General features: G+C 57.9%; 1 protein-coding gene across 1 annotated transcript; it reads left to right on the forward strand.

Moving 5' to 3' along the window:
• The first annotated feature begins 322 nt into the window (after window positions 1-322).
• LOC134803353 (uncharacterized) lies at window positions 323-27,382 on the forward strand. Its single transcript, XM_063776153.1, has 7 exons — window positions 323-592; window positions 2,835-3,205; window positions 4,614-4,722; window positions 5,848-5,971; window positions 6,973-7,103; window positions 25,486-25,672; window positions 27,189-27,382. The coding sequence occupies exons 2-7, from the start codon at window positions 2,835-2,837 to the stop codon at window positions 27,365-27,367; spliced, it is 1,101 nt and encodes a 366-aa protein (XP_063632223.1). The 5' UTR covers window positions 323-592; the 3' UTR covers window positions 27,368-27,382.
• Window positions 27,383-27,501: the final 119 nt, after the last annotated feature.

Consider the following 27,501-nt stretch of genomic DNA (forward strand, 5'->3'; position numbering starts at 1 on the left):
TAAGAGTGACCTACTATGATACTATGATGGACTATTATTGCAGTGTTGAGACAGCGTGACTAAAAACTAGATAGTTCACAAAATATCGTGAAAAAATTACAACCATACAAACATAAGTATGATTCATTGAACTCTGTTACTTGTAATATTTAACGAAATATCCGGAACTAACAAATGAGTCATATTTTAAAATGATTGTGAAATCGGGTAACATTATTTTGTGACGTGCCACCCCACAAAATGTCAAACAATAGAAAAATCCGTTCTAGCCTCAATTAACGTCAAAAAAGACTACTTTTTTATATAGTGATCAGTTAAAATAAGCCCTATTACAATACCTTAGAATCTATTCTTGTTTAATAGATGGTAGTGTTTGAGGTTAATGTTTGCATGATTAGTACCAACATAACAACTTAAAACGTAGCGTCTGATTGAACGAACGGAACGATTTGTTATTATTATAAGTGGGCATAACCTTTATTCTTTTTCGCTTTTATTTTAATCCAGAATCAGTGCAAACCCTTATTAATTAATTGTTTTAACTTACACTAAATGCTACATTGACTAATTGTGCCGAATAAAGTGTGTGAAGGTATGTTTTTCATTCATTATAAAAGATATTATCGGTAAGAGATAATTAGATCAAGTACTACGCGTAGCTTTTTAGTGGCATGTGCAGTTATTTCATGTGATACTCATTGTTTCGTACTTTTACAAATTATAGCGCCATTTTGTCGTTTCCGAAGCTTTTATATGCTTTTTCGACGTTTATATGATTTGTGGAACATTTCTCGACATTGAATGGTGTTTTTAAATTTTTGAATTTGGAATCGTGAGTAGTGTTTTGTTTTTATCGGCTGTGATTTTGGGGATCGGCATACACTGGAATTGTATGAAATACACGTTTTAAGCTACTTTTGATATTATTTGTATGAATATTTCATCATTTTCATCAGTTATTGAACCTTGGTAAATCAATAAGTCAAACAATCTTAACTGTAATTTATACAAATCGTATGTAAATTATGTTTTATCTCTAACATGTGGCATTTTTGTTGCTAACCAGTTTATACAAATCTAGAAATAGTCAAAATGAAACATGACATGGCATTATTTTATTAAATTGGCTATTGTCATAGTTATTTACATTAGTAACTGTCAAAGTAACATGGAGGGGGTCTAGTATTTATACATAGTTATAACAAAATTGTTCAAAAACTAAAGATGTATTTGCATTTGATAAATATTAATTGCATGAATAATTGCAGACATTGCAAATAAATAAATAAAAATTATACTACTTCAATCATTAGTGCAAGATTTTATTGCAATTAACTTAAACTAACATTATTTATTAAAATAAATGTAGCCATTTATATACAGGATGGCTAAAAATAACTACATCCCCATTGCCAGGGAGGTTTTGGGATTATAGTGAGCAACTTTTACTATGGGAACAACCCCGACCAGCGAAAAAAAAATTTGCCTATTTCATACATTTTGGCTGGTCCGTTTTCTATGGGAGGGTAATATTTTTTTTCGCGATTTCAGGGTTGGTCCCTTAGTAAAAGTTGCTCAGTATAATCCCAAAACCTCCCTGGCATCGGGAATGCAGGTTTTTTTTAGCCACTGTGTAGTCCATGTATAAGTAGAAATGTTCAATACCTTTGCCAACAAGTTAGGAATAAAATCCTCAACAGCCAAAATTTTCTGTTTGTCTGCCTGTGACATCTTTTTAGTTCTTAGTGATCCATTCCCTCTTGCTCTTTATAAAAGTTGGCTATGCCTTGCAGTTAGTATAGCTAAGCATGTTTTACAAATGTAATTAATTTATATTTAGAATATATAAAAATATTAGTTTAAAATAGTTGGAACTACTCAATAAACATTGTACATAAACAAAAAAATTATATGCCATTTAAGTGGTGATTGGCACTTACGTTGCCAACCCGCATAAGGTGCCTATGTTGCAAACCTAGAAAAAAATACACACTGACACATATTCATTTATTATTAGTCTTAAAACTTCAAATTTAATCATAATCATAATCATTTATTTATTTCTTGAATGCGGTACAATTTTTTTTCCCTAGCCTACTTTGGTGTCCCACTGCTGGGCAAAGGCCTCCCCTCGTTTTTTCCACTCGACCCTGTCATCGGCATTTTCCCACCATTTGGGGTAGAATGCGTCCAAGTCATCCCGCCATCTCCTTTTCGGTCTGCCTAAACTCCGGCCTGCACCGTCTATTGTGTTCCGTGGGTCCCACTCAGTAACCATTTTGGCCCACCTTTCTGGATGCATGCGGCAGACATGTCCAGCCCAGTCCCACTTAAGCTTAGCGGTCTTGACGCCGACATCTACAACTCTAGTTCTGGAGCGTAGTTCCGTGTTTCTGATCCGATCAGACCTACCTAACGTACGTCTACGTAGGTTAGACCGATCTAACCTACGGTGCACAAACTTGGTCATTAACTGAGGCTCTAAAATCGAAACTCAAGGTTTGCCAGCGTGCGATGGAGCGTAGTATATTAGGTGTTCGCGGTACAATAAAGATGTAAAAAACAATTTTTGAACAGCACATCCTGCCTGAATAGGCATAGAAGTATTGAATATTACCTATAACTATAATTAGATACTTATGACCTACGTGCAGCATGCAAAAATAATACAGTAGCGATCTTTAAATACTACATTATACTATAAAATATGGGGCATATAGTCTAAAAATTCTTTCAATGAGTAAAAAACATTTTGTACCAAAAAGTCCAACAAATATTTCTTAAATAAAGGCATTTCAGATTCTCTTATTAATTTAGGTATAAATTTGTTCCAGATGTTCTGCGTCCAAGAAAAAGACTCGCACACAGACCCGTTCGCCACAACAGAAAAAGACCCGCTAGCAGCCCAGTCCTCCTCTGACGATGAGCCCGCCCCGAAACGCCTCAAAACCTTCGCACCGTCCCTCAACCTCCAAGTGTACCAAATACCCGCTTTCAACAAGGGCCTATCCATATTCCCGACCCCGGAAGTGACACTGCCTAAGTTTGTGAACAATCCGTTGAACTTGGCGAATCCGCTGGCGTTGCCAAGTATTCAAGCCAGTAATGTGGTCAAGTCGCTGCATAATCGATATTCTCTGCCGGCCAAGCTGAGTATAACGCCGGTGCAGACTCCGAAGAGTTGTGATTCGGGTGGAATTGTCAGGTAAATATTAATCTCGTTACTCATTAGAGATACAACGGATACTTGTTTGGCCGGATACCGGATGTTCGGCCTATCCATCGGCCTAATATTCGTTATCCGGCCGCCGGTGGGCGGAACTATACCAATATTTCGGTTTTTCGGGTGCGCATTGTGCAGGCTTTGACCTGTTTCGTAGTTAACGTTCGCGCGGACTCATTTCTAGGTTCGAAATGAGTGCGCGTGCAATAGCGGAATGTTTAAAATGTTTTAAAATAATAAACGAGTACGATTATGACCGTGACGGTTTCTTAAATCCAATTTGTTGACTCCGAAATCATGCAAAATTACTATCCGGTATAGTAGGTCACTATCCGGTATCCGGCCGGATATTAAAAAGAGGGCCGGATACCGGATAGTAACCGAATATCCGGTGCATGTCTATTATTCATAAAACTTTATGGGCCTGATTTAGTTAAACTATGTTATATCCCTTTCTTACAAACTACTTAAATACAAAAAGACAGGAAAGACCAAACGATTCTTAGTTAAAAGTACCACGTCGGTGGTAAACAAGCATACGGGCCGTTACCGTAGCCTATGGACGCCTGCAACTCCAGGGGTGTTACATTCGCGTTGTCGACCCTTTCAAACCTGTACACTCCTTTTTAGGGTTCCGAACCCAAATGGTAGAAACAGGACCCTATTACTAGGAGTCCACTGTCCGTCTGTCTCCGGCTGTATCCCATGAACCGTGATAGCTAGACAGTTTAAATTTTCACAGATGATGTATTTCTGTTGCCGCATTATAACAACAAATACTAAAAAGTGCGGTACTCTCGGTGGGCGAGTCCGACTTGCACATGTCTGGTATTTTTGAAAACCTCGATACTGTAGTCCTCCGAGAAAACCTCGGCATTGATTACCTAAGGCAGCGGTCGGCAACAGGCGGCCCGCGGGGCCGCATGTGGCCTGTGAACCTCTCACTTGCTGCCCGCGAGCCCCACTGGCTATTTTGTATGTAATATTGTCAAACAACAATGTCTGATAAAGTCACACATATTAACAAAGTGCGGCCCGCGTCAACTTCCTTAACCTTAACTACTGTCAGGGGTGCGAAACTCCTGACTTCGGCCAAACTAGGCTCAGCATTGCTCCGAGCAATTATTAGGGTTGGCACCACTTGACTTCCTTTTGCGTGCACGACCACAGATAATCACTTGAATTTTGACAGCCCTAAATAGCCGAAAGGGATAATGCCATATATTAGAAAGGGACAGCATGATTCGACCCTGAACCGATGTCAAACTTCGGTTTTGTAGGAAGTTTCCTTTCTGTACGGCAGTACTATTATTTATTCTGTGCTACTATGTGGCCTTTGGCTGCTAAAAGGTTGCCGACCGCTGACTAAGGAGTTATTGTTATTTTTCAGGTATAAGAAGAATGGTGAGATTGCCAAGAAAAGGGGCCCACCGAAAGGCTACAAGAGGAAACCGAAAGTAGATTTGTCGCAGAGTTTAAATAACGGAGCACTATTACAGGTATGTATTTCATTGTTATTTATTAATTCTGTAAAAAATAATAAATAACAATGATGATGTATTAATTTTGTTTTTGTCCTGTAGGACATAATGGTGCTAATTATCGCACTGTCGAATATTTAAAGGGCCATATCAAAGACATATGTAACTTCGTATAAGATGAATAAAGTCTAAGGAAAAAACGTGCCTCGGAAATCAAGAAAAGTCATTCTCGAATATATGGCGCACACACCTTTGGCCTATGCTCGGCTAGATGGCGTGACGACACCGTTTCATATTTAACAATTTTAACACATAGATATCAGTGAATGAACATGGGTCAAAATGATATAAAAATAATAAAACCATTTATCCATATCTATACATATTTTTGATAATTTTATACGTTTTCATTTTGAGTTTTAATCGTGTGTCGATAGATGGCAGTAAATTTACTGTGACTACAAAATTTACTATGACAGGACCCCTCTATACTATCTATTCTCTTTGGCCATATGTAACCTTTTGACGACCGGTCTGGCCTAGTGGGTAGTGACCCTGCCTGTGAAGCCAATGGTCCTGGGTTCGAATCCCAGTAATGGCATTTATTTGTGTGATGTGATGACACAGATATTTGTTCCTGAGTCATGGATGTTTTCTATGTATTTAAGTATTTATATATTATATATATCGTTGTCTGGGTACCCACAACACAAGCCTTCTTGAGCATACTGTGGGACTTAGTCAATCTGTGTAAGAATGTCCTATAATATTTATTTATTTATTTATATGTACTGTAAAACGTTGTACGATACACGTGCGAATAGGTAATTCACAGCGAGTGGCGAATTTTAAAACATAATTAGCACGTGTATCGTAAATAACTATCTTTTTATTTTTTTAATTTTAATTTCTAACAAGCAGAAACGTCTGCGATCGATGCCATTAAGCTTAGAATACATTTAAAAGTGGAAAAATTACTGTCTTGGGTGAGACTTGAACTCACGGCTTCTGGATCGATACTCCAGCGCCATCTGAGCCACCAAGACCTCATCCATAGCCAGCAAATCTTTCCACCATAATTAAACACCATCACCACCACCACACCATCCACCATTTTTTTTTTAATGTTTATAAATGTTTCAGGCACAAAACACGATCCTGACAAGTCTTCTCGCCGCCACCAACACCACGCTAAGCGTGAGCCAGCCCAAGCCAGTGCCCGTAGCGCCCAAAGTCACTATAGTGCCGAAAATTAAAGTTCCCGATGGTAAGTTTACTATAAATATCTGGGACACATAAAAAAAACTCAAAAATGCGCGTTTTCCCGGAGAGAAGACCTAGCTAGATCGATTTATCGCCTCCGAAAACCCCTATATAGCAAAAATCATCGAAATCGTTAGAGCTCGACACAAGAATTGATCTTATCGCTAAAGAGCAATCTCTTCCAGACAAATTCGTGTATTTCCGGTTCTTCGCGCCTATATTTTTCAAGGCCGTGCTACTTACAAAGCTATCTAAATTCCATATATCCTCCTAAGGCCCAGCCATACAAATGAAAAACCCATATTTTGCCACAGAAATTTGAACCTTTTGTGCAGGGAATAGAGTTGATTTTGGTTTTGTTTGAAAATTGAACGAAACAAAACAAATGCGACTCTGTTCCAATTGAATATGATTTAAATTTCATCGAACTGAATAAGTACTTTAGATAGGACCTTGGGCCTTAGGAGGATATCATTTCAGTCTGGCCCACAAAAAGGAAGCCTAGCTGTGGCCCTTGTGCCAAAAAGTTTGTAGACCCCGATATAGATTTGTGCCCATGTCAGTGGGGAGACACTCCTCCTTTCGGGCATTCTCGGCTCCTTTCGGCTCAGCATCGCTCCGAGCAATTATTAGTATTGGCACAACTTGACGTCCCTTTGCGTGTACCACAGAGATAATGACTTGAATTTTGACAACCCTAAATAGCCGAAACGGATAGTGTCATTGTATGGAACTTGCTAACTATGTAAACAAACCGCCATATTGAAATTGTCTCTGAATGGGCCCACTGATTAACAGTCTGCCGGACGATATCGGCCTGTCAGTTGTTCGGAGCTGTCAAATTTTTGTTCTAATTGACAGGCCGATATCGTCCGGCGGCCTGTTAGTCAGTGGTAGGCTTAAAGATGAATTTACTAATGACTTTTGTTTACATAGCTTTGTAGGAAGTGTCTTTTTTGTATGGTAGTACTATTATTTATTCTGTGTCCATGCGTTATGTTCTAGGCGTGGAGCTGGTAGAAATGGCCTTGGACCCTGAGGACTGGTTTCCGGCGGAGCCCTACCGCATGTCGTACAGCCGCAAGAAGAACCCCAAGTGGAAGACCTTCCCCTACAGATGTGAACACTGCTTCAAGGTTAGTATTGACATAGAGCAGGGGTCTCTAAACTTTGGCCCGCGGGCCAGAACAGACCCGCGACGCGTTCCAATCCGGCCCGCCGACGCCTAAAGCGAGTGCCCACTGTCCGGCCCGCGGGAGCCAGGCTCCAGGGGTTCAGCATTCATTGAGAGTGGAAGTGTTGCTAGCAGCGACCAGGGACCCAGGCACCCGCCCCCGGCGAGTGCCCCCTGTCCGGCCCGCGGGAGCCAGGCTCCAGGGGTTCAGCATTCATTGAGAGTGGAAGTGTTGCGAGCAGCGACCAGGGACCCAGGCACCCGCCCCCGGCGAGTGCCCCCTGTCCGGCCCGCGGGAGCCAGGCTCCAGGGGTTCAGCATTCATTGAGAGTGGAAGTGTTGCTAGCAGCGACCAGGGACCCAGGCACCCGCCCCCGGCGAGTGCCCCCTGTCCGGCCCGCGGGAGCCAGGCTCCAGGGGTTCAGCATTCATTGAGAGTGGAAGTGTTGCTAGCAGCGACCAGGGACCCAGGCACCCGCCCCCGGCGAGTGCCCCCTGTCCGGCCCGCGGGAGCCAGGCTCCAGGGGTTCAGCATTCCTTGAGAGTGGAAGTGTTGCTAGCAGCGACCAGGGACCCAGGCACCCGCCCCCGGCGAGTGCCCCCTGTCCGGCCCGCGGGAGCCAGGCTCCAGGGGTTGAGCATTCATTGAGAGTGGAAGTGTTGCTAGCAGCGACCAGGGACCCAGGCACCCGCCCCCGGCGAGTGCCCCCTGTCCGGCCCGCGGGAGCCAGGCTCCAGGGGTTCAGCATTCATTGAGAGTGGAAGTGTTGCTAGCAGCGACCAGGGACCCAGGCACCCGCCCCCGGCGAGTGCCCCCTGTCCGGCCCGCGGGAGCCAGGCTCCAGGGGTTCAGCATTCATTGAGAGTGGAAGTGTTGCTAGCAGCGACCAGGGACCCAGGCACCCGCCCCCGGCGAGTGCCCCCTGTCCGGCCCGCGGGAGCCAGGCTCCAGGGGTTCAGCATTCATTGAGAGTGGAAGTGTTGCTAGCAGCGACCAGGGACCCAGGCACCCGCCCCCGGCGAGTGCCCCCTGTCCGGCCCGCGGGAGCCAGGCTCCAGGGGTTGAGCATTCATTGAGAGTGGAAGTGTTGCTAGCAGCGACCAGGGACCCAGGCACCCGCCCCCGGCGAGTGCCCCCTGTCCGGCCCGCGGGAGCCAGGCTCCAGGGGTTGAGCATTCATTGAGAGTGGAAGTGTTGCTAGCAGCGACCAGGGACCCAGGCACCCGCCCCCGGCGAGTGCCCCCTGTCCGGCCCGCGGGAGCCAGGCTCCAGGGGTTGAGCATTCATTGAGAGTGGAAGTGTTGCTAGCAGCGACCAGGGACCCAGGCACCCGCCCCCGGCGAGTGCCCCCTGTCCGGCCCGCGGGAGCCAGGCTCCAGGGGTTCAGCATTCATTGAGAGTGGAAGTGTTGCTAGCAGCGACCAGGGACCCAGGCACCCGCCCCCGGCGAGTGCCCCCTGTCCGGCCCGCGGGAGCCAGGCTCCAGGGGTTGAGCATTCATTGAGAGTGGAAGTGTTGCTAGCAGCGACCAGGGACCCAGGCACCCGCCCCCGGCGAGTGCCCCCTGTCCGGCCCGCGGGAGCCAGGCTCCAGGGGTTCAGCATTCATTGAGAGTGGAAGTGTTGCTAGCAGCGACCAGGGACCCAGGCACCCGCCCCCGGCGAGTGCCCCCTGTCCGGCCCGCGGGAGCCAGGCTCCAGGGGTTGAGCATTCATTGAGAGTGGAAGTGTTGCTAGCAGCGACCAGGGACCCAGGCACCCGCCCCCGGCGAGTGCCCCCTGTCCGGCCCGCGGGAGCCAGGCTCCAGGGGTTGAGCATTCATTGAGAGTGGAAGTGTTGCTAGCAGCGACCAGGGACCCAGGCACCCGCCCCCGGCGAGTGCCCCCTGTCCGGCCCGCGGGAGCCAGGCTCCAGGGGTTCAGCATTCATTGAGAGTGGAAGTGTTGCTAGCAGCGACCAGGGACCCAGGCACCCGCCCCCGGCGAGTGCCCCCTGTCCGGCCCGCGGGAGCCAGGCTCCAGGGGTTGAGCATTCATTGAGAGTGGAAGTGTTGCTAGCAGCGACCAGGGACCCAGGCACCCGCCCCCGGCGAGTGCCCCCTGTCCGGCCCGCGGGAGCCAGGCTCCAGGGGTTGAGCATTCATTGAGAGTGGAAGTGTTGCTAGCAGCGACCAGGGACCCAGGCACCCGCCCCCGGCGAGTGCCCCCTGTCCGGCCCGCGGGAGCCAGGCTCCAGGGGTTGAGCATTCATTGAGAGTGGAAGTGTTGCTAGCAGCGACCAGGGACCCAGGCACCCGCCCCCGGCGAGTGCCCCCTGTCCGGCCCGCGGGAGCCAGGCTCCAGGGGTTCAGCATTCATTGAGAGTGGAAGTGTTGCTAGCAGCGACCAGGGACCCAGGCACCCGCCCCCGGCGAGTGCCCCCTGTCCGGCCCGCGGGAGCCAGGCTCCAGGGGTTGAGCATTCATTGAGAGTGGAAGTGTTGCTAGCAGCGACCAGGGACCCAGGCACCCGCCCCCGGCGAGTGCCCCCTGTCCGGCCCGCGGGAGCCAGGCTCCAGGGGTTCAGCATTCATTGAGAGTGGAAGTGTTGCTAGCAGCGACCAGGGACCCAGGCACCCGCCCCCGGCGAGTGCCCCCTGTCCGGCCCGCGGGAGCCAGGCTCCAGGGGTTCAGCATTCATTGAGAGTGGAAGTGTTGCTAGCAGCGACCAGGGACCCAGGCACCCGCCCCCGGCGAGTGCCCCCTGTCCGGCCCGCGGGAGCCAGGCTCCAGGGGTTGAGCATTCATTGAGAGTGGAAGTGTTGCTAGCAGCGACCAGGGACCCAGGCACCCGCCCCCGGCGAGTGCCCCCTGTCCGGCCCGCGGGAGCCAGGCTCCAGGGGTTGAGCATTCATTGAGAGTGGAAGTGTTGCTAGCAGCGACCAGGGACCCAGGCACCCGCCCCCGGCGAGTGCCCCCTGTCCGGCCCGCGGGAGCCAGGCTCCAGGGGTTGAGCATTCATTGAGAGTGGAAGTGTTGCTAGCAGCGACCAGGGACCCAGGCACCCGCCCCCGGCGAGTGCCCCCTGTCCGGCCCGCGGGAGCCAGGCTCCAGGGGTTCAGCATTCATTGAGAGTGGAAGTGTTGCTAGCAGCGACCAGGGACCCAGGCACCCGCCCCCGGCGAGTGCCCCCTGTCCGGCCCGCGGGAGCCAGGCTCCAGGGGTTGAGCATTCATTGAGAGTGGAAGTGTTGCTAGCAGCGACCAGGGACCCAGGCACCCGCCCCCGGCGAGTGCCCCCTGTCCGGCCCGCGGGAGCCAGGCTCCAGGGGTTCAGCATTCATTGAGAGTGGAAGTGTTGCTAGCAGCGACCAGGGACCCAGGCACCCGCCCCCGGCGAGTGCCCCCTGTCCGGCCCGCGGGAGCCAGGCTCCAGGGGTTGAGCATTCATTGAGAGTGGAAGTGTTGCTAGCAGCGACCAGGGACCCAGGCACCCGCCCCCGGCGAGTGCCCCCTGTCCGGCCCGCGGGAGCCAGGCTCCAGGGGTTGAGCATTCATTGAGAGTGGAAGTGTTGCTAGCAGCGACCAGGGACCCAGGCACCCGCCCCCGGCGAGTGCCCCCTGTCCGGCCCGCGGGAGCCAGGCTCCAGGGGTTGAGCATTCATTGAGAGTGGAAGTGTTGCTAGCAGCGACCAGGGACCCAGGCACCCGCCCCCGGCGAGTGCCCCCTGTCCGGCCCGCGGGAGCCAGGCTCCAGGGGTTCAGCATTCATTGAGAGTGGAAGTGTTGCTAGCAGCGACCAGGGACCCAGGCACCCGCCCCCGGCGAGTGCCCCCTGTCCGGCCCGCGGGAGCCAGGCTCCAGGGGTTCAGCATTCATTGAGAGTGGAAGTGTTGCTAGCAGCGACCAGGGACCCAGGCACCCGCCCCCGGCGAGTGCCCCCTGTCCGGCCCGCGGGAGCCAGGCTCCAGGGGTTCAGCATTCATTGAGAGTGGAAGTGTTGCTAGCAGCGACCAGGGACCCAGGCACCCGCCCCCGGCGAGTGCCCCCTGTCCGGCCCGCGGGAGCCAGGCTCCAGGGGTTGAGCATTCATTGAGAGTGGAAGTGTTGCTAGCAGCGACCAGGGACCCAGGCACCCGCCCCCGGCGAGTGCCCCCTGTCCGGCCCGCGGGAGCCAGGCTCCAGGGGTTCAGCATTCATTGAGAGTGGAAGTGTTGCTAGCAGCGACCAGGGACCCAGGCACCCGCCCCCGGCGAGTGCCCCCTGTCCGGCCCGCGGGAGCCAGGCTCCAGGGGTTGAGCATTCATTGAGAGTGGAAGTGTTGCTAGCAGCGACCAGGGACCCAGGCACCCGCCCCCGGCGAGTGCCCCCTGTCCGGCCCGCGGGAGCCAGGCTCCAGGGGTTCAGCATTCATTGAGAGTGGAAGTGTTGCTAGCAGCGACCAGGGACCCAGGCACCCGCCCCCGGCGAGTGCCCCCTGTCCGGCCCGCGGGAGCCAGGCTCCAGGGGTTGAGCATTCATTGAGAGTGGAAGTGTTGCTAGCAGCGACCAGGGACCCAGGCACCCGCCCCCGGCGAGTGCCCCCTGTCCGGCCCGCGGGAGCCAGGCTCCAGGGGTTCAGCATTCATTGAGAGTGGAAGTGTTGCTAGCAGCGACCAGGGACCCAGGCACCCGCCCCCGGCGAGTGCCCCCTGTCCGGCCCGCGGGAGCCAGGCTCCAGGGGTTCAGCATTCATTGAGAGTGGAAGTGTTGCTAGCAGCGACCAGGGACCCAGGCACCCGCCCCCGGCGAGTGCCCCCTGTCCGGCCCGCGGGAGCCAGGCTCCAGGGGTTCAGCATTCATTGAGAGTGGAAGTGTTGCTAGCAGCGACCAGGGACCCAGGCACCCGCCCCCGGCGAGTGCCCCCTGTCCGGCCCGCGGGAGCCAGGCTCCAGGGGTTGAGCATTCATTGAGAGTGGAAGTGTTGCTAGCAGCGACCAGGGACCCAGGCACCCGCCCCCGGCGAGTGCCCCCTGTCCGGCCCGCGGGAGCCAGGCTCCAGGGGTTCAGCATTCATTGAGAGTGGAAGTGTTGCTAGCAGCGACCAGGGACCCAGGCACCCGCCCCCGGCGAGTGCCCCCTGTCCGGCCCGCGGGAGCCAGGCTCCAGGGGTTCAGCATTCATTGAGAGTGGAAGTGTTGCTAGCAGCGACCAGGGACCCAGGCACCCGCCCCCGGCGAGTGCCCCCTGTCCGGCCCGCGGGAGCCAGGCTCCAGGGGTTCAGCATTCATTGAGAGTGGAAGTGTTGCTAGCAGCGACCAGGGACCCAGGCACCCGCCCCCGGCGAGTGCCCCCTGTCCGGCCCGCGGGAGCCAGGCTCCAGGGGTTCAGCATTCATTGAGAGTGGAAGTGTTGCTAGCAGCGACCAGGGACCCAGGCACCCGCCCCCGGCGAGTGCCCCCTGTCCGGCCCGCGGGAGCCAGGCTCCAGGGGTTGAGCATTCATTGAGAGTGGAAGTGTTGCTAGCAGCGACCAGGGACCCAGGCACCCGCCCCCGGCGAGTGCCCCCTGTCCGGCCCGCGGGAGCCAGGCTCCAGGGGTTCAGCATTCATTGAGAGTGGAAGTGTTGCTAGCAGCGACCAGGGACCCAGGCACCCGCCCCCGGCGAGTGCCCCCTGTCCGGCCCGCGGGAGCCAGGCTCCAGGGGTTCAGCATTCATTGAGAGTGGAAGTGTTGCTAGCAGCGACCAGGGACCCAGGCACCCGCCCCCGGCGAGTGCCCCCTGTCCGGCCCGCGGGAGCCAGGCTCCAGGGGTTCAGCATTCATTGAGAGTGGAAGTGTTGCTAGCAGCGACCAGGGACCCAGGCACCCGCCCCCGGCGAGTGCCCCCTGTCCGGCCCGCGGGAGCCAGGCTCCAGGGGTTCAGCATTCATTGAGAGTGGAAGTGTTGCTAGCAGCGACCAGGGACCCAGGCACCCGCCCCCGGCGAGTGCCCCCTGTCCGGCCCGCGGGAGCCAGGCTCCAGGGGTTGAGCATTCATTGAGAGTGGAAGTGTTGCTAGCAGCGACCAGGGACCCAGGCACCCGCCCCCGGCGAGTGCCCCCTGTCCGGCCCGCGGGAGCCAGGCTCCAGGGGTTGAGCATTCATTGAGAGTGGAAGTGTTGCTAGCAGCGACCAGGGACCCAGGCACCCGCCCCCGGCGAGTGCCCCCTGTCCGGCCCGCGGGAGCCAGGCTCCAGGGGTTCAGCATTCATTGAGAGTGGAAGTGTTGCTAGCAGCGACCAGGGACCCAGGCACCCGCCCCCGGCGAGTGCCCCCTGTCCGGCCCGCGGGAGCCAGGCTCCAGGGGTTCAGCATTCATTGAGAGTGGAAGTGTTGCTAGCAGCGACCAGGGACCCAGGCACCCGCCCCCGGCGAGTGCCCCCTGTCCGGCCCGCGGGAGCCAGGCTCCAGGGGTTCAGCATTCATTGAGAGTGGAAGTGTTGCTAGCAGCGACCAGGGACCCAGGCACCCGCCCCCGGCGAGTGCCCCCTGTCCGGCCCGCGGGAGCCAGGCTCCAGGGGTTCAGCATTCATTGAGAGTGGAAGTGTTGCTAGCAGCGACCAGGGACCCAGGCACCCGCCCCCGGCGAGTGCCCCCTGTCCGGCCCGCGGGAGCCAGGCTCCAGGGGTTCAGCATTCATTGAGAGTGGAAGTGTTGCTAGCAGCGACCAGGGACCCAGGCACCCGCCCCCGGCGAGTGCCCCCTGTCCGGCCCGCGGGAGCCAGGCTCCAGGGGTTGAGCATTCATTGAGAGTGGAAGTGTTGCTAGCAGCGACCAGGGACCCAGGCACCCGCCCCCGGCGAGTGCCCCCTGTCCGGCCCGCGGGAGCCAGGCTCCAGGGGTTGAGCATTCATTGAGAGTGGAAGTGTTGCTAGCAGCGACCAGGGACCCAGGCACCCGCCCCCGGCGAGTGCCCCCTGTCCGGCCCGCGGGAGCCAGGCTCCAGGGGTTCAGCATTCATTGAGAGTGGAAGTGTTGCTAGCAGCGACCAGGGACCCAGGCACCCGCCCCCGGCGAGTGCCCCCTGTCCGGCCCGCGGGAGCCAGGCTCCAGGGGTTCAGCATTCATTGAGAGTGGAAGTGTTGCTAGCAGCGACCAGGGACCCAGGCACCCGCCCCCGGCGAGTGCCCCCTGTCCGGCCCGCGGGAGCCAGGCTCCAGGGGTTCAGCATTCATTGAGAGTGGAAGTGTTGCTAGCAGCGACCAGGGACCCAGGCACCCGCCCCCGGCGAGTGCCCCCTGTCCGGCCCGCGGGAGCCAGGCTCCAGGGGTTCAGCATTCATTGAGAGTGGAAGTGTTGCTAGCAGCGACCAGGGACCCAGGCACCCGCCCCCGGCGAGTGCCCCCTGTCCGGCCCGCGGGAGCCAGGCTCCAGGGGTTCAGCATTCATTGAGAGTGGAAGTGTTGCTAGCAGCGACCAGGGACCCAGGCACCCGCCCCCGGCGAGTGCCCCCTGTCCGGCCCGCGGGAGCCAGGCTCCAGGGGTTGAGCATTCATTGAGAGTGGAAGTGTTGCTAGCAGCGACCAGGGACCCAGGCACCCGCCCCCGGCGAGTGCCCCCTGTCCGGCCCGCGGGAGCCAGGCTCCAGGGGTTCAGCATTCATTGAGAGTGGAAGTGTTGCTAGCAGCGACCAGGGACCCAGGCACCCGCCCCCGGCGAGTGCCCCCTGTCCGGCCCGCGGGAGCCAGGCTCCAGGGGTTCAGCATTCATTGAGAGTGGAAGTGTTGCTAGCAGCGACCAGGGACCCAGGCACCCGCCCCCGGCGAGTGCCCCCTGTCCGGCCCGCGGGAGCCAGGCTCCAGGGGTTCAGCATTCATTGAGAGTGGAAGTGTTGCTAGCAGCGACCAGGGACCCAGGCACCCGCCCCCGGCGAGTGCCCCCTGTCCGGCCCGCGGGAGCCAGGCTCCAGGGGTTCAGCATTCATTGAGAGTGGAAGTGTTGCTAGCAGCGACCAGGGACCCAGGCACCCGCCCCCGGCGAGTGCCCCCTGTCCGGCCCGCGGGAGCCAGGCTCCAGGGGGTTCAGCATTCATTGAGAGTGGAAGTGTTGCTAGCAGCGACCAGGGACCCAGGCACCCGCCCCCGGCGAGTGCCCCCTGTCCGGCCCGCGGGAGCCAGGCTCCAGGGGTTCGAGCATTCATTGAGAGTGGAAGTGTTGCTAGCAGCGACCAGGGACCCAGGCACCCGCCCCCGGCGAGTGCCCCCTGTCCGGCCCGCGGGAGCCAGGCTCCAGGGGGTTCAGCATTCATTGAGAGTGGAAGTGTTGCTAGCAGCGACCAGGGACCCAGGCACCCGCCCCCGGCGAGTGCCCCCTGTCCGGCCCGCGGGAGCCAGGCTCCAGGGGTTCAGCATTCATTGAGAGTGGAAGTGTTGCTAGCAGCGACCAGGGACCCAGGCACCCGCCCCCGGCGAGTGCCCCCTGTCCGGCCCGCGGGAGCCAGGCTCCAGGGGTTCAGCATTCATTGAGAGTGGAAGTGTTGCTAGCAGCGACCAGGGACCCAGGCACCCGCCCCCGGCGAGTGCCCCCTGTCCGGCCCGCGGGAGCCAGGCTCCAGGGGTTGAGCATTCATTGAGAGTGGAAGTGTTGCTAGCAGCGACCAGGGACCCAGGCACCCGCCCCCGGCGAGTGCCCCCCTGTCCGCGCCCGCGGGAGCCAGGCTCCAGGGGTTCAGCATTCATTGAGAGTGGAAGTGTTGCTAGCAGCGACCAGGGACCCAGGCACCCGCCCCCGGCGAGTGCCCCCTGTCCGGCCCGCGGGAGCCAGGCTCCAGGGGTTCAGCATTCATTGAGAGTGGAAGTGTTGCTAGCAGCGACCAGGGACCCAGGCACCCGCCCCCGGCGAGTGCCCCCCTGTCCGGCCCGCGGGAGCCAGGCTCCAGGGGTTCAGCATTCATTGAGAGTGGAAGTGTTGCTAGCAGCGACCAGGGACCCAGGCACCCGCCCCCGGCGAGTGCCCCCTGTCCGGCCCGCGGGAGCCAGGCTCCAGGGGTTCAGCATTCATTGAGAGTGGAAGTGTTGCTAGCAGCGACCAGGGACCCAGGCACCCGCCCCCCGGCGAGTGCCCCCCTGTCCGGCCCGCGGGAGCCAGGCTCCAGGGGTTCAGCATTCATTGAGAGTGGAAGTGTTGCTAGCAGCGACCAGGGACCCAGGCACCCGCCCCCGGCGAGTGCCCCCTGTCCGGCCCGCGGGAGCCAGGCTCCAGGGGTTGAGCATTCATTGAGAGTGGAAGTGTTGCTAGCAGCGACCAGGGACCCAGGCACCCGCCCCCGGCGAGTGCCCCTGTCCGGCCGCGGGAGCCAGGCTCCAGGGGTTCAGCATTCATTGAGAGTGGAAGTGTTGCTAGCAGCGACCAGGGACCCAGGCACCCGCCCCCGCGAGTGCCCCCTGTCCGGCCCGCGGGAGCCAGGCTCCAGGGGTTCAGCATTCATTGAGAGTGGAAGTGTTGCTAGCAGCGACCAGGGACCCAGGCACCCGCCCCCGGCGAGTGCCCCCTGTCCGGCCCGCGGGAGCCAGGCTCCAGGGGTTCAGCATTCATTGAGAGTGGAAGTGTTGCTAGCAGCGACCAGGGACCCAGGCACCCGCCCCCGGCGAGTGCCCCCTGTCCGGCCGCGGAGCCAGGCTCCAGGGGTTCAGCATTCATTGAGAGTGGAAGTGTTGCTAGCAGCGACCAGGGACCCAGGCACCCGCCCCCGGCGAGTGCCCCCTGTCCGGCCCGCGGGAGCCAGGCTCCAGGGGTTCAGCATTCATTGAGAGTGGAAGTGTTGCTAGCAGCGACCAGGGACCCAGGCACCCGCCCCCGGCGAGTGCCCCCTGTCCGGCCCGCGGGAGCCAGGCTCCAGGGGTTGCAGCATTCATTGAGAGTGGAAGTGTTGCTAGCAGCGACCAGGGACCCAGGCACCCGCCCCCGGCGAGTGCCCCCTGTCCGGCCCGCGGGAGCCAGGCTCCAGGGGTTCAGCATTCATTGAGAGTGGAAGTGTTGCTAGCAGCGACCAGGGACCCAGGCACCCGCCCCCGGCGAGTGCCCCCTGTCCGGCCCGCGGAGCCAGGCTCCAGGGGTTCAGCATTCATTGAGAGTGGAAGTGTTGCTAGCAGCGACCAGGGACCCAGGCACCCGCCCCCGGCGAGTGCCCCCTGTCCGGCCCGCGGGAGCCAGGCTCCAGGGGTTCAGCATTCATTGAGAGTGGAAGTGTTGCTAGCAGCGACCAGGGACCCAGGCACCCGCCCCCGGCGAGTGCCCCCTGTCCGGCCCGCGGGAGCCAGGCTCCAGGGGTTCAGCATTCATTGAGAGTGGAAGTGTTGCTAGCAGCGACCAGGGACCCAGGCACCCGCCCCCGGCGAGTGCCCCCTGTCCGGCCCGCGGGAGCCAGGCTCCAGGGGTTGCAGCATTCATTGAGAGTGGAAGTGTTGCTAGCAGCGACCAGGGACCCAGGCACCCGCCCCCGGCGAGTGCCCCCTGTCCGGCCCGCGGAGCCAGGCTCCAGGGGTTCAGCATTCATTGAGAGTGGAAGTGTTGCTAGCAGCGACCAGGGACCCAGGCACCCGCCCCCGGCGAGTGCCCCCTGTCCGGCCCGCGGGAGCCAGGCTCCAGGGGTTCAGCATTCATTGAGAGTGGAAGTGTTGCTAGCAGCGACCAGGGGGGCACCCGCCCCCGGCGAGTGCCCCCTGTCCGGCCCGCGGGAGCCAGGCTCCAGGGGTTCAGCATTCATTGAGAGTGGAAGTGTTGCTAGCAGCGACCAGGGACCCAGGCACCCGCCCCCGGCGAGTGCCCCCTGTCCGGCCCGCGGAGCCAGGCTCCAGGGGTTCAGCATTCATTGAGAGTGGAAGTGTTGCTAGCAGCGACCAGGGACCCAGGCACCCGCCCCCGGCGAGTGCCCCCTGTCCGGCCCGCGGGAGCCAGGCTCCAGGGGTTGAGCATTCATTGAGAGTGGAAGTGTTGCTAGCAGCGACCAGGGACCCAGGCACCCGCCCCCGGCGAGTGCCCCCTGTCCGGCCCGCGGAGCCAGGCTCCAGGGGTTGAGCATTCATTGAGAGTGGAAGTGTTGCTAGCAGCGACCAGGGACCCAGGCACCCGCCCCCGGCGAGTGCCCCCTGTCCGGCCCGCGGGAGCCAGGCTCCAGGGGTTCAGCATTCATTGAGAGTGGAAGTGTTGCTAGCAGCGACCAGGGACCCAGGCACCCGCCCCCGGCGAGTGCCCCCTGTCCGGCCCGCGGGAGCCAGGCTCCAGGGGTTCAGCATTCATTGAGAGTGGAAGTGTTGCTAGCAGCGACCAGGGACCCAGGCACCCGCCCCCGGCGAGTGCCCCCTGTCCGGCCCGCGGGAGCCAGGCTCAGGGGTTCAGCATTCATTGAGAGTGGAAGTGTTGCTAGCAGCGACCAGGGACCCAGGCACCCGCCCCCGGCGAGTGCCCCCTGTCCGGCCCGCGGGAGCCAGGCTCCAGGGGTTCAGCATTCATTGAGAGTGGAAGTGTTGCTAGCAGCGACCAGGGACCCAGGCACCCGCCCCGGCGAGTGCCCCCTGTCCGGCCCGCGGGAGCCAGGCTCCAGGGGTTCAGCATTCATTGAGAGTGGAAGTGTTGCTAGCAGCGACCAGGGACCCAGGCACCCGCCCCCGGCGAGTGCCCCCTGTCCGGCCCGCGGGAGCCAGGCTCCAGGGGTTCAGCATTCATTGAGAGTGGAAGTGTTGCTAGCAGCGACCAGGGACCCAGGCACCCGCCCCCGGCGAGTGCCCCCTGTCCGGCCCGCGGGAGCCAGGCTCCAGGGGTTCAGCATTCATTGAGAGTGGAAGTGTTGCTAGCAGCGACCAGGGACCCAGGCACCCGCCCCCGGCGAGTGCCCCCTGTCCGGCCCGCGGAGCCAGGCTCCAGGGGTTCAGCATTCATTGAGAGTGGAAGTGTTGCTAGCAGCGACCAGGGACCCAGGCACCCGCCCCCGGCGAGTGCCCCCTGTCCGGCCCGCGGGAGCCAGGCTCCAGGGGTTCAGCATTCATTGAGAGTGGAAGTGTTGCTAGCAGCGACCAGGGACCCAGGCACCCGCCCCCGGCGAGTGCCCCCTGTCCGGCCCGCGGGAGCCAGGCTCCAGGGGTTCAGCATTCATTGAGAGTGGAAGTGTTGCTAGCAGCGACCAGGGACCCAGGCACCCGCCCCCGGCGAGTGCCCCCTGTCCGGCCCGCGGGAGCCAGGCTCCAGGGGTTCTAGCATTCATTGAGAGTGGAAGTGTTGCTAGCAGCGACCAGGGACCCAGGCACCCGCCCCCGGCGAGTGCCCCCTGTCCGGCCCGCGGGAGCCAGGCTCCAGGGGTTCAGCATTCATTGAGAGTGGAAGTGTTGCTAGCAGCGACCAGGGACCCAGGCACCCGCCCCCGGCGAGTGCCCCCTGTCCGGCCCGCGGGAGCCAGGCTCCAGGGGTTGCAGCATTCATTGAGAGTGGAAGTGTTGCTAGCAGCGACCAGGGACCCAGGCACCCGCCCCCGGCGAGTGCCCCCTGTCCGGCCCGCGGGAGCCAGGCTCCAGGGGTTGAGCATTCATTGAGAGTGGAAGTGTTGCTAGCAGCGACCAGGGACCCAGGCACCCGCCCCCGGCGAGTGCCCCCTGTCCGGCCCGCGGGAGCCAGGCTCCAGGGGTTGAGCATTCATTGAGAGTGGAAGTGTTGCTAGCAGCGACCAGGGACCCAGGCACCCGCCCCCGCCGAGTGCCCCCTGTCCGGCCCGCGGGAGCCAGGCTCCAGGGGTTGAGCATTCATTGAGAGTGGAAGTGTTGCTAGCAGCGACCAGGGACCCAGGCACCCGCCCCCGCGAGTGCCCCCTGTCCGGCCCGCGGGAGCTCCAGGGGTTGAGCATTCATTGAGAGTGGAAGTGTTGCTAGCAGCGACCAGGGACCCAGGCACCCGCCCCCGGCGAGTGCCCCCTGTCGCGCCCGCGGGAGCCAGGCTCCAGGGGTTGAGCATTCATTGAGAGTGGAAGTGTTGCTAGCAGCGACCAGGGACCCAGGCACCCGCCCCCGGCGAGTGCCCCCTGTCCGGCCCGCGGGAGCCAGGCTCCAGGGGTTCAGCATTCATTGAGAGTGGAAGTGTTGCTAGCAGCGACCAGGGACCCAGGCACCCGCCCCCGGCGAGTGCCCCCTGTCCGGCCCGCGGGAGCCAGGCTCCAGGGGTTCAGCATTCATTGAGAGTGGAAGTGTTGCTAGCAGCGACCAGGGACCCAGCACCCGCCCCCGGCGAGTGCCCCCTGTCCGGCCCGCGGGAGCCAGGCTCCAGGGGTTCAGCATTCATTGAGAGTGGAAGTGTTGCTAGCAGCGACCAGGGACCCAGGCACCCGCCCCCGGCGAGTGCCCCCTGTCCGGCCCGCGGGAGCCAGGCTCCAGGGGTTCAGCATTCATTGAGAGTGGAAGTGTTGCTAGCAGCGACCAGGGACCCAGGCACCCGCCCCCGGCGAGTGCCCCCTGTCCGGCCCGCGGGAGCCAGGCTCCAGGGGTTCAGCATTCATTGAGAGTGGAAGTGTTGCTAGCAGCGACCAGGGGGCACCCGCCCCCGGCGAGTGCCCCCTGTCCGGCCCGCGGGAGCCAGGCTCCAGGGGTTCAGCATTCATTGAGAGTGGAAGTGTTGCTAGCAGCGACCAGGGACCCAGGCACCCGCCCCCGGCGAGTGCCCCCTGTCCGGCCCGCGGGAGCCAGGCTCCAGGGGTTCAGCATTCATTGAGAGTGGAAGTGTTGCTAGCAGCGACCAGGGACCCAGGCACCCGCCCCCGGCGAGTGCCCCCTGTCCGGCCCGCGGGAGCCAGGCTCCAGGGGTTCAGCATTCATTGAGAGTGGAAGTGTTGCTAGCAGCGACCAGGGACCCAGGCACCCGCCCCCGGCGAGTGCCCCCTGTCCGGCCCCTGGAGCCCGGCCCGCGGGAGCCAGGCTCCAGGGGTTCAGCATTCATTGAGAGTGGAAGTGTTGCTAGCAGCGACCAGGGACCCAGGCACCCGCCCCCGGCGAGTGCCCCCTGTCCGGCCCGCGGGAGCCAGGCTCCAGGGGTTCAGCATTCATTGAGAGTGGAAGTGTTGCTAGCAGCGACCAGGGACCCAGGCACCCGCCCCCGGCGAGTGCCCCCTGTCCGGCCCGCGGGAGCCAGGCTCCAGGGGTTGAGCATTCATTGAGAGTGGAAGTGTTGCTAGCAGCGACCAGGGACCCAGGCACCCGCCCCCGGCGAGTGCCCCCTGTCCGGCCCGCGGGAGCCAGGCTCCAGGGGTTCAGCATTCATTGAGAGTGGAAGTGTTGCTAGCAGCGACCAGGGACCCAGGCACCCGCCCCCGGCGAGTGCCCCCTGTCCGGCCCGCGGGAGCCAGGCTCCAGGGGTTCAGCATTCATTGAGAGTGGAAGTGTTGCTAGCAGCGACCAGGGACCCAGGCACCCGCCCCCGGCGAGTGCCCCCTGTCCGGCCCGCGGGAGCCAGGCTCCAGGGGTTCAGCATTCATTGAGAGTGGAAGTGTTGCTAGCAGCGACCAGGGACCCAGGCACCCGCCCCCGGCGAGTGCCCCCTGTCCGGCCCGCGGGAGCCAGGCTCCAGGGGTTGAGCATTCATTGAGAGTGGAAGTGTTGCTAGCAGCGACCAGGGACCCAGGCACCCGCCCCCGGCGAGTGCCCCCTGTCCGGCCCGCGGGAGCCAGGCTCCAGGGGTTCAGCATTCATTGAGAGTGGAAGTGTTGCTAGCAGCGACCAGGGACCCAGGCACCCGCCCCCGGCGAGTGCCCCCTGTCCGGCCCGCGGGAGCCAGGCTCCAGGGGTTGAGCATTCATTGAGAGTGGAAGTGTTGCTAGCAGCGACCAGGGACCCAGGCACCCGCCCCCGGCGAGTGCCCCCTGTCCGGCCCGCGGGAGCCAGGCTCCAGGGGTTGAGCATTCATTGAGAGTGGAAGTGTTGCTAGCAGCGACCAGGGACCCAGGCACCCGCCCCCGGCGAGTGCCCCCTGTCCGGCCCGCGGGAGCCAGGCTCCAGGGGTTCAGCATTCATTGAGAGTGGAAGTGTTGCTAGCAGCGACCAGGGACCCAGGCACCCGCCCCCGGCGAGTGCCCCCTGTCCGGCCCGCGGGAGCCAGGCTCCAGGGGTTCAGCATTCATTGAGAGTGGAAGTGTTGCTAGCAGCGACCAGGGACCCAGGCACCCGCCCCCGGCGAGTGCCCCCTGTCCGGCCCGCGGGAGCCAGGCTCCAGGGGTTCAGCATTCATTGAGAGTGGAAGTGTTGCTAGCAGCGACCAGGGACCCAGGCACCCGCCCCCGGCGAGTGCCCCCTGTCCGGCCCGCGGGAGCCAGGCTCCAGGGGTTCAGCATTCATTGAGAGTGGAAGTGTTGCTAGCAGCGACCAGGGACCCAGGCACCCGCCCCCGGCGAGTGCCCCCTGTCCGGCCCGCGGGAGCCAGGCTCCAGGGGTTCAGCATTCATTGAGAGTGGAAGTGTTGCTAGCAGCGACCAGGGACCCAGGCACCCGCCCCCGGCGAGTGCCCCCTGTCCGGCCCGCGGGAGCCAGGCTCCAGGGGTTGAGCATTCATTGAGAGTGGAAGTGTTGCTAGCAGCGACCAGGGACCCAGGCACCCGCCCCCGGCGAGTGCCCCCTGTCCGGCCCGCGGGAGCCAGGCTCCAGGGGTTCAGCATTCATTGAGAGTGGAAGTGTTGCTAGCAGCGACCAGGGACCCAGGCACCCGCCCCCGGCGAGTGCCCCCTGTCCGGCCCGCGGGAGCCAGGCTCCAGGGGTTGAGCATTCATTGAGAGTGGAAGTGTTGCTAGCAGCGACCAGGGACCCAGGCACCCGCCCCCGGCGAGTGCCCCCTGTCCGGCCCGCGGGAGCCAGGCTCCAGGGGTTCAGCATTCATTGAGAGTGGAAGTGTTGCTAGCAGCGACCAGGGACCCAGGCTCCCGCCCCCGGCGAGTGCCCCCTGTCCGGCCCGCGGGAGCCAGGCTCCAGGGGTTCAGCATTCATTGAGAGTGGAAGTGTTGCTAGCAGCGACCAGGGACCCAGGCACCCGCCCCCGGCGAGTGCCCCCTGTCCGGCCCGCGGGAGCCAGGCTCCAGGGGTTCAGCATTCATTGAGAGTGGAACTGTTGCTAGCAGCGACCAGGGACCCAGGCACCCGCCCCCGGCGAGTGCCCCCTGTCCGGCCCGCGGGAGCCAGGCTCCAGGGGTTGAGCATTCATTGAGAGTGGAAGTGTTGCTAGCAGCGACCAGGGACCCAGGCACCCGCCCCCGGCGAGTGCCCCCTGTCCGGCCCGCGGGAGCCAGGCTCCAGGGGTTCAGCATTCATTGAGAGTGGAACTGTTGCTAGCAGCGACCAGGGACCCAGGCACCCGCCCCCGGCGAGTGCCCCCTGTCCGGCCCGCGGGAGCCAGGCTCCAGGGGTTCAGCATTCATTGAGAGTGGAACTGTTGCTAGCAGCGACCAGGGACCCAGGCACCCGCCCCCGGCGAGTGCCCCCTGTCCGGCCCGCGGGAGCCAGGCTCCAGGGGTTCAGCATTCATTGAGAGTGGAACTGTTGCTAGCAGCGACCAGGGACCCAGGCACCCGCCCCCGGCGAGTGCCCCCTGTCCGGCCCGCGGGAGCCAGGCTCCAGGGGTTCAGCATTCATTGAGAGTGGAACTGTTGCTAGCAGCGACCAGGGACCCAGGCACCCGCCCCCGGCGAGTGCCCCCTGTCCGGCCCGCGGGAGCCAGGCTCCAGGGGTTGAGCATTCATTGAGAGTGGAAGTGTTGCTAGCAGCGACCAGGGACCCAGGCACCCGCCCCCGGCGAGTGCCCCCTGTCCGGCCCGCGGGAGCCAGGCTCCAGGGGTTCAGCATTCATTGAGAGTGGAACTGTTGCTAGCAGCGACCAGGGACCCAGGCACCCGCCCCCGGCGAGTGCCCACTGTCCGGCCCGCGGGAGCCAGGCTCCAGGGGTTGAGCATTCATTGAGAGTGGAAGTGTTGCTAGCAGCGACCAGGGACCCAGGCACCCGCCCCCGGCGAGTGCCCCCTGTCCGGCCCGCGGGAGCCAGGCTCCAGGGGTTGAGCATTCATTGAGAGTGGAACTGTTGCTAGCAGCAGCAACCAGGGACCCGCCCCCGGCGCCAAAACCGACGGTGGCCCGCGCGAAAGTTTCTGAGTGCCAACTCAGGTAAAAAAGTTTGGAGACCCCTGACATAGAGAAATAAGTAAGCATAGAATAGAGTGCTCACTCCATACATCAGTTTTCTTACCAAAACGCTTATCATTTTCGTAGTCGACATCTAGCGTCGAGTAGGGATACTGATAAATCCACTAATTGACGCTAGATGTCGACTACGAAAATAATAAGCGTTTTAGTAACAAAACTGATGTATGGAGTGAGAACTCTATGCTTATTTCAATTCTCTACGGTGTTGATAAAAAACCGGACAAGTGCGAGTCGGACTCGCGCACGAAGGGTTCCGTACCATAATGCAAAAAAAAAAAACGAAAAAAAAGCAAAAAAAAAACGATCACCCATCCAAGTACTGACCACTCCCGACATTGCTTAACTTTGGTCAAAAATCACGTTTGTTGTATGGGAGCCCCATTTAAATCTTTATTGTATTCTGTTTTTAGTATTTGTTGTTATAGCGGCAACAGAAATACATCATCTGTGAAAATTTCAACTGTCTAGCTATCACGGTTCGTGAGATACAGCCTGGTGACAGACGGACGGACGGACGGACGGACAGCGAAGTCTTAGTAATAGGGTCCCGTTTTACCCTTTGGGTACAGAACCCTAAAAAGTGTTATAATCTGATCAAGTTAACTCCACAACAACTGTTGTGACAAAATGAAAATCTATAGATTACAGCAGCGGTCGGCAACCTTTTAGCGGCCAAGGGCCACATAGTAATTAAGGAGGTTGACGCGGGCCGCACTTTTGTTAATATGTGTGACTTTATCAGACATTGTTGTTTGATAATACTACATACAAAATAGCCAGGGGGGCTCGCGGGCCGCTAGTGAGAGGTTCGCGGGCCGCTTGTTGCCGACCGCTGGATTACAGTATCGGATTATATAAAATAGGATACAGGTTTCTGAAGATTCGGTAACGCTCATGTGATACCTCCGGAGTTGCAGGTGTCAATAGGCTACGGTCTCGGCTTACTAACAGGCGGACATGGTATAAAAAAACTCCAGAAAATCATCCAAAAGGCTAATTTGAATAAACACTTATCCCCTTTAATATCGCCACTTTATACTTTTGGAACAGACATCGCCAGTCGCAATATGATCGCCAAAGACGTCAACTGACGCGCGCCTACAGCCCAATATCAACCTTCGTGCATTAACGGACGAGCCTAATCGAGGCCGTTCCATAGCACAAGGCATTAATACCCAATCTTTTTTTTCCAGGGTTACCGAGTAGCGTCGACCCTCCTCCAGCACTCCGGCGAGCGTCACGGCTGCGTGCCCCAGTCCCTCGCCATCCCGTGCCCCTGCTGCCCCCACGTGAGCCCCCGCCGGAAACTGCACAAGAAACATCTGGAGACGCACGAGGGGAAGAGGCGGAGGATATTCTGCATCTACTGCCTGCCACCTAGTGAGTGGGATTGATAACTTACAAATTAGGAAAAAAACTGGAAGATGTTCTTTTAAAAATAACTAAAAATTGTATTCCATCTGTTCAATAGGGTATTTGACTGTATTTAAAATAAATTATTTTACACCATGCATGAAATAAAGCAGCGGTTCTCAATCTTTTTTTTTGACGGAACCCTTTTGGAAAGCGAAATACTTGATGGAACCCTACAATAAAACAATAATTTTTAGAAGTGTGTTTTTTGCATAGTAACATTTTTCGAGGCGACTAAAGCAGTGTTCTAAATTCTTGCGGAACCCCTGCAGGGGTGCCGCGGAACCCTAGGCTTCCGCGGAACACACTTAGAGAATGGCTGAAATAAAGCATCAGAAGAATAATAGAGAAACGTAGACAGCAGTTATTTTTAGACAATTTATATTTTAAAAACCCGTATAAAACTATGAAGAGTAGGTAATTTGATTGTGACGTCACATGCTAGTGTTTCATATAAGTTCCATAGTAGCCAAATCGTTTTGATAATTCGAAAAAAGAGACTGATTTGATTAATAATAAAATACCCTATTTCTTCGTCAGTGCGCCTCATTCTCTCATTAAAGCAAAATGTGAGACAAAATACACACTGGACAAAGAAATAGGACAGACGTAACACCTTAAGCAATGCCATCTATAACAATGATTAAAAAAATAACAGTTCTGACTAGAGATGCCACGAATATTCGGCAACTATTCGGTATTCGGCCTATTTGGCTACTTTGCCGAACATTCGGTATTCGGCCGATTTGGCCTCTTTGCCGAACATTCGGTATTCGGCCGAATGTTGACTGCTATTTGGCCGAATACCGAATGTCTGTTGCACCTATCTAAAAAGAAAAATTACACAATAAAAATAACCATAATCTAGGTATATTTAATATTTAAAATGTAGTATTGGAAAGTTGTTAAAGACGAATACCCTTTCTTGAGCATTTGTTGATTACAATAGTTATTTTATTTGTTTCACTCGGGGGCAAAGTTGTTGTTTAACCGCTCGTGCTAATATTGATACCCGAGCAAGCGAAAGATTCCAAAAATGGTATCTTGAGCGTTGCGAGGGTTTCAAAGCACGAGGGTTAAACAAAATTTGCCCCCGAGTGATACACAAAATTTTTCACCACCTGAAGCAAATATCAAACAAAATCAAATCGAAATGAATGTTATATAATATATATCATTTAATATCATCATTTAAAATGCTGGTGTGGTGAAAAATATTTTATTTTTATCGTGGGTCTGATTTGACTCTTTAGCTGCATTTATTAATCCTGTTCAACAAAAAATATATCTTATTGTTAGCGTAGCAAACGTTGTGCTTTGTTGGCGAAGAGTTTTCATAATAATTGTGACTCAAAATGTCATGCCGGATATTCGGCGCTTCGGCCAAGAGCGGGCCGAACATTCGGTATTCGGCCAAAACCTCTAATCGGGGCATCTCTAATTAAAACGAAACATAAGTTCAGCATCAAATTCTTTATTGCAGGAGACCCATCAGAGCCCTACGTGAAGGAATCAGAGAAGTACCCGTTCGATAAATTCCCTCAATACTGGTACGCGTCCGAGGAATCCCTGCGACTCCACAAGAAGCGAAAACACCCGTACGCCGCCATGCTTCACTACAACTGGTTCAACACGTGGACCGACGCTATGCCTAATAGCTAGTAAGTTAGCTAAGTTAGATCATAGATATATAAGTAAGCATAGTGTCCATACATCAGTTTTGTTACCAAGATGACTATTTTCGTAGTCGACATCTATAGTCTTGGTCTTTAGGGATTTAAATAAAAGTAAACAAA

Source organism: Cydia splendana, chromosome 26, assembly GCF_910591565.1.
Source record: "Cydia splendana chromosome 26, ilCydSple1.2, whole genome shotgun sequence".
Taxonomy (NCBI): Eukaryota; Metazoa; Arthropoda; class Insecta; order Lepidoptera; family Tortricidae; genus Cydia; species Cydia splendana.

Excerpts from the sequence above, each read along its gene's own strand:
- LOC134803353 (XM_063776153.1), top strand. The coding sequence starts at position 2,835 with ATGTTCTGCGTCCAAGAAAAAGACTCGCACACAGACCCGTTCGCCACA. Across the intron at positions 5,972-6,972 it reads GAAAATTAAAGTTCCCGATG|GCGTGGAGCTGGTAGAAATG; the intron begins GTAAGTTTACTA and ends GTTATGTTCTAG. Across the intron at positions 25,673-27,188 it reads CATCTACTGCCTGCCACCTA|GAGACCCATCAGAGCCCTAC; the intron begins GTGAGTGGGATT and ends TCTTTATTGCAG.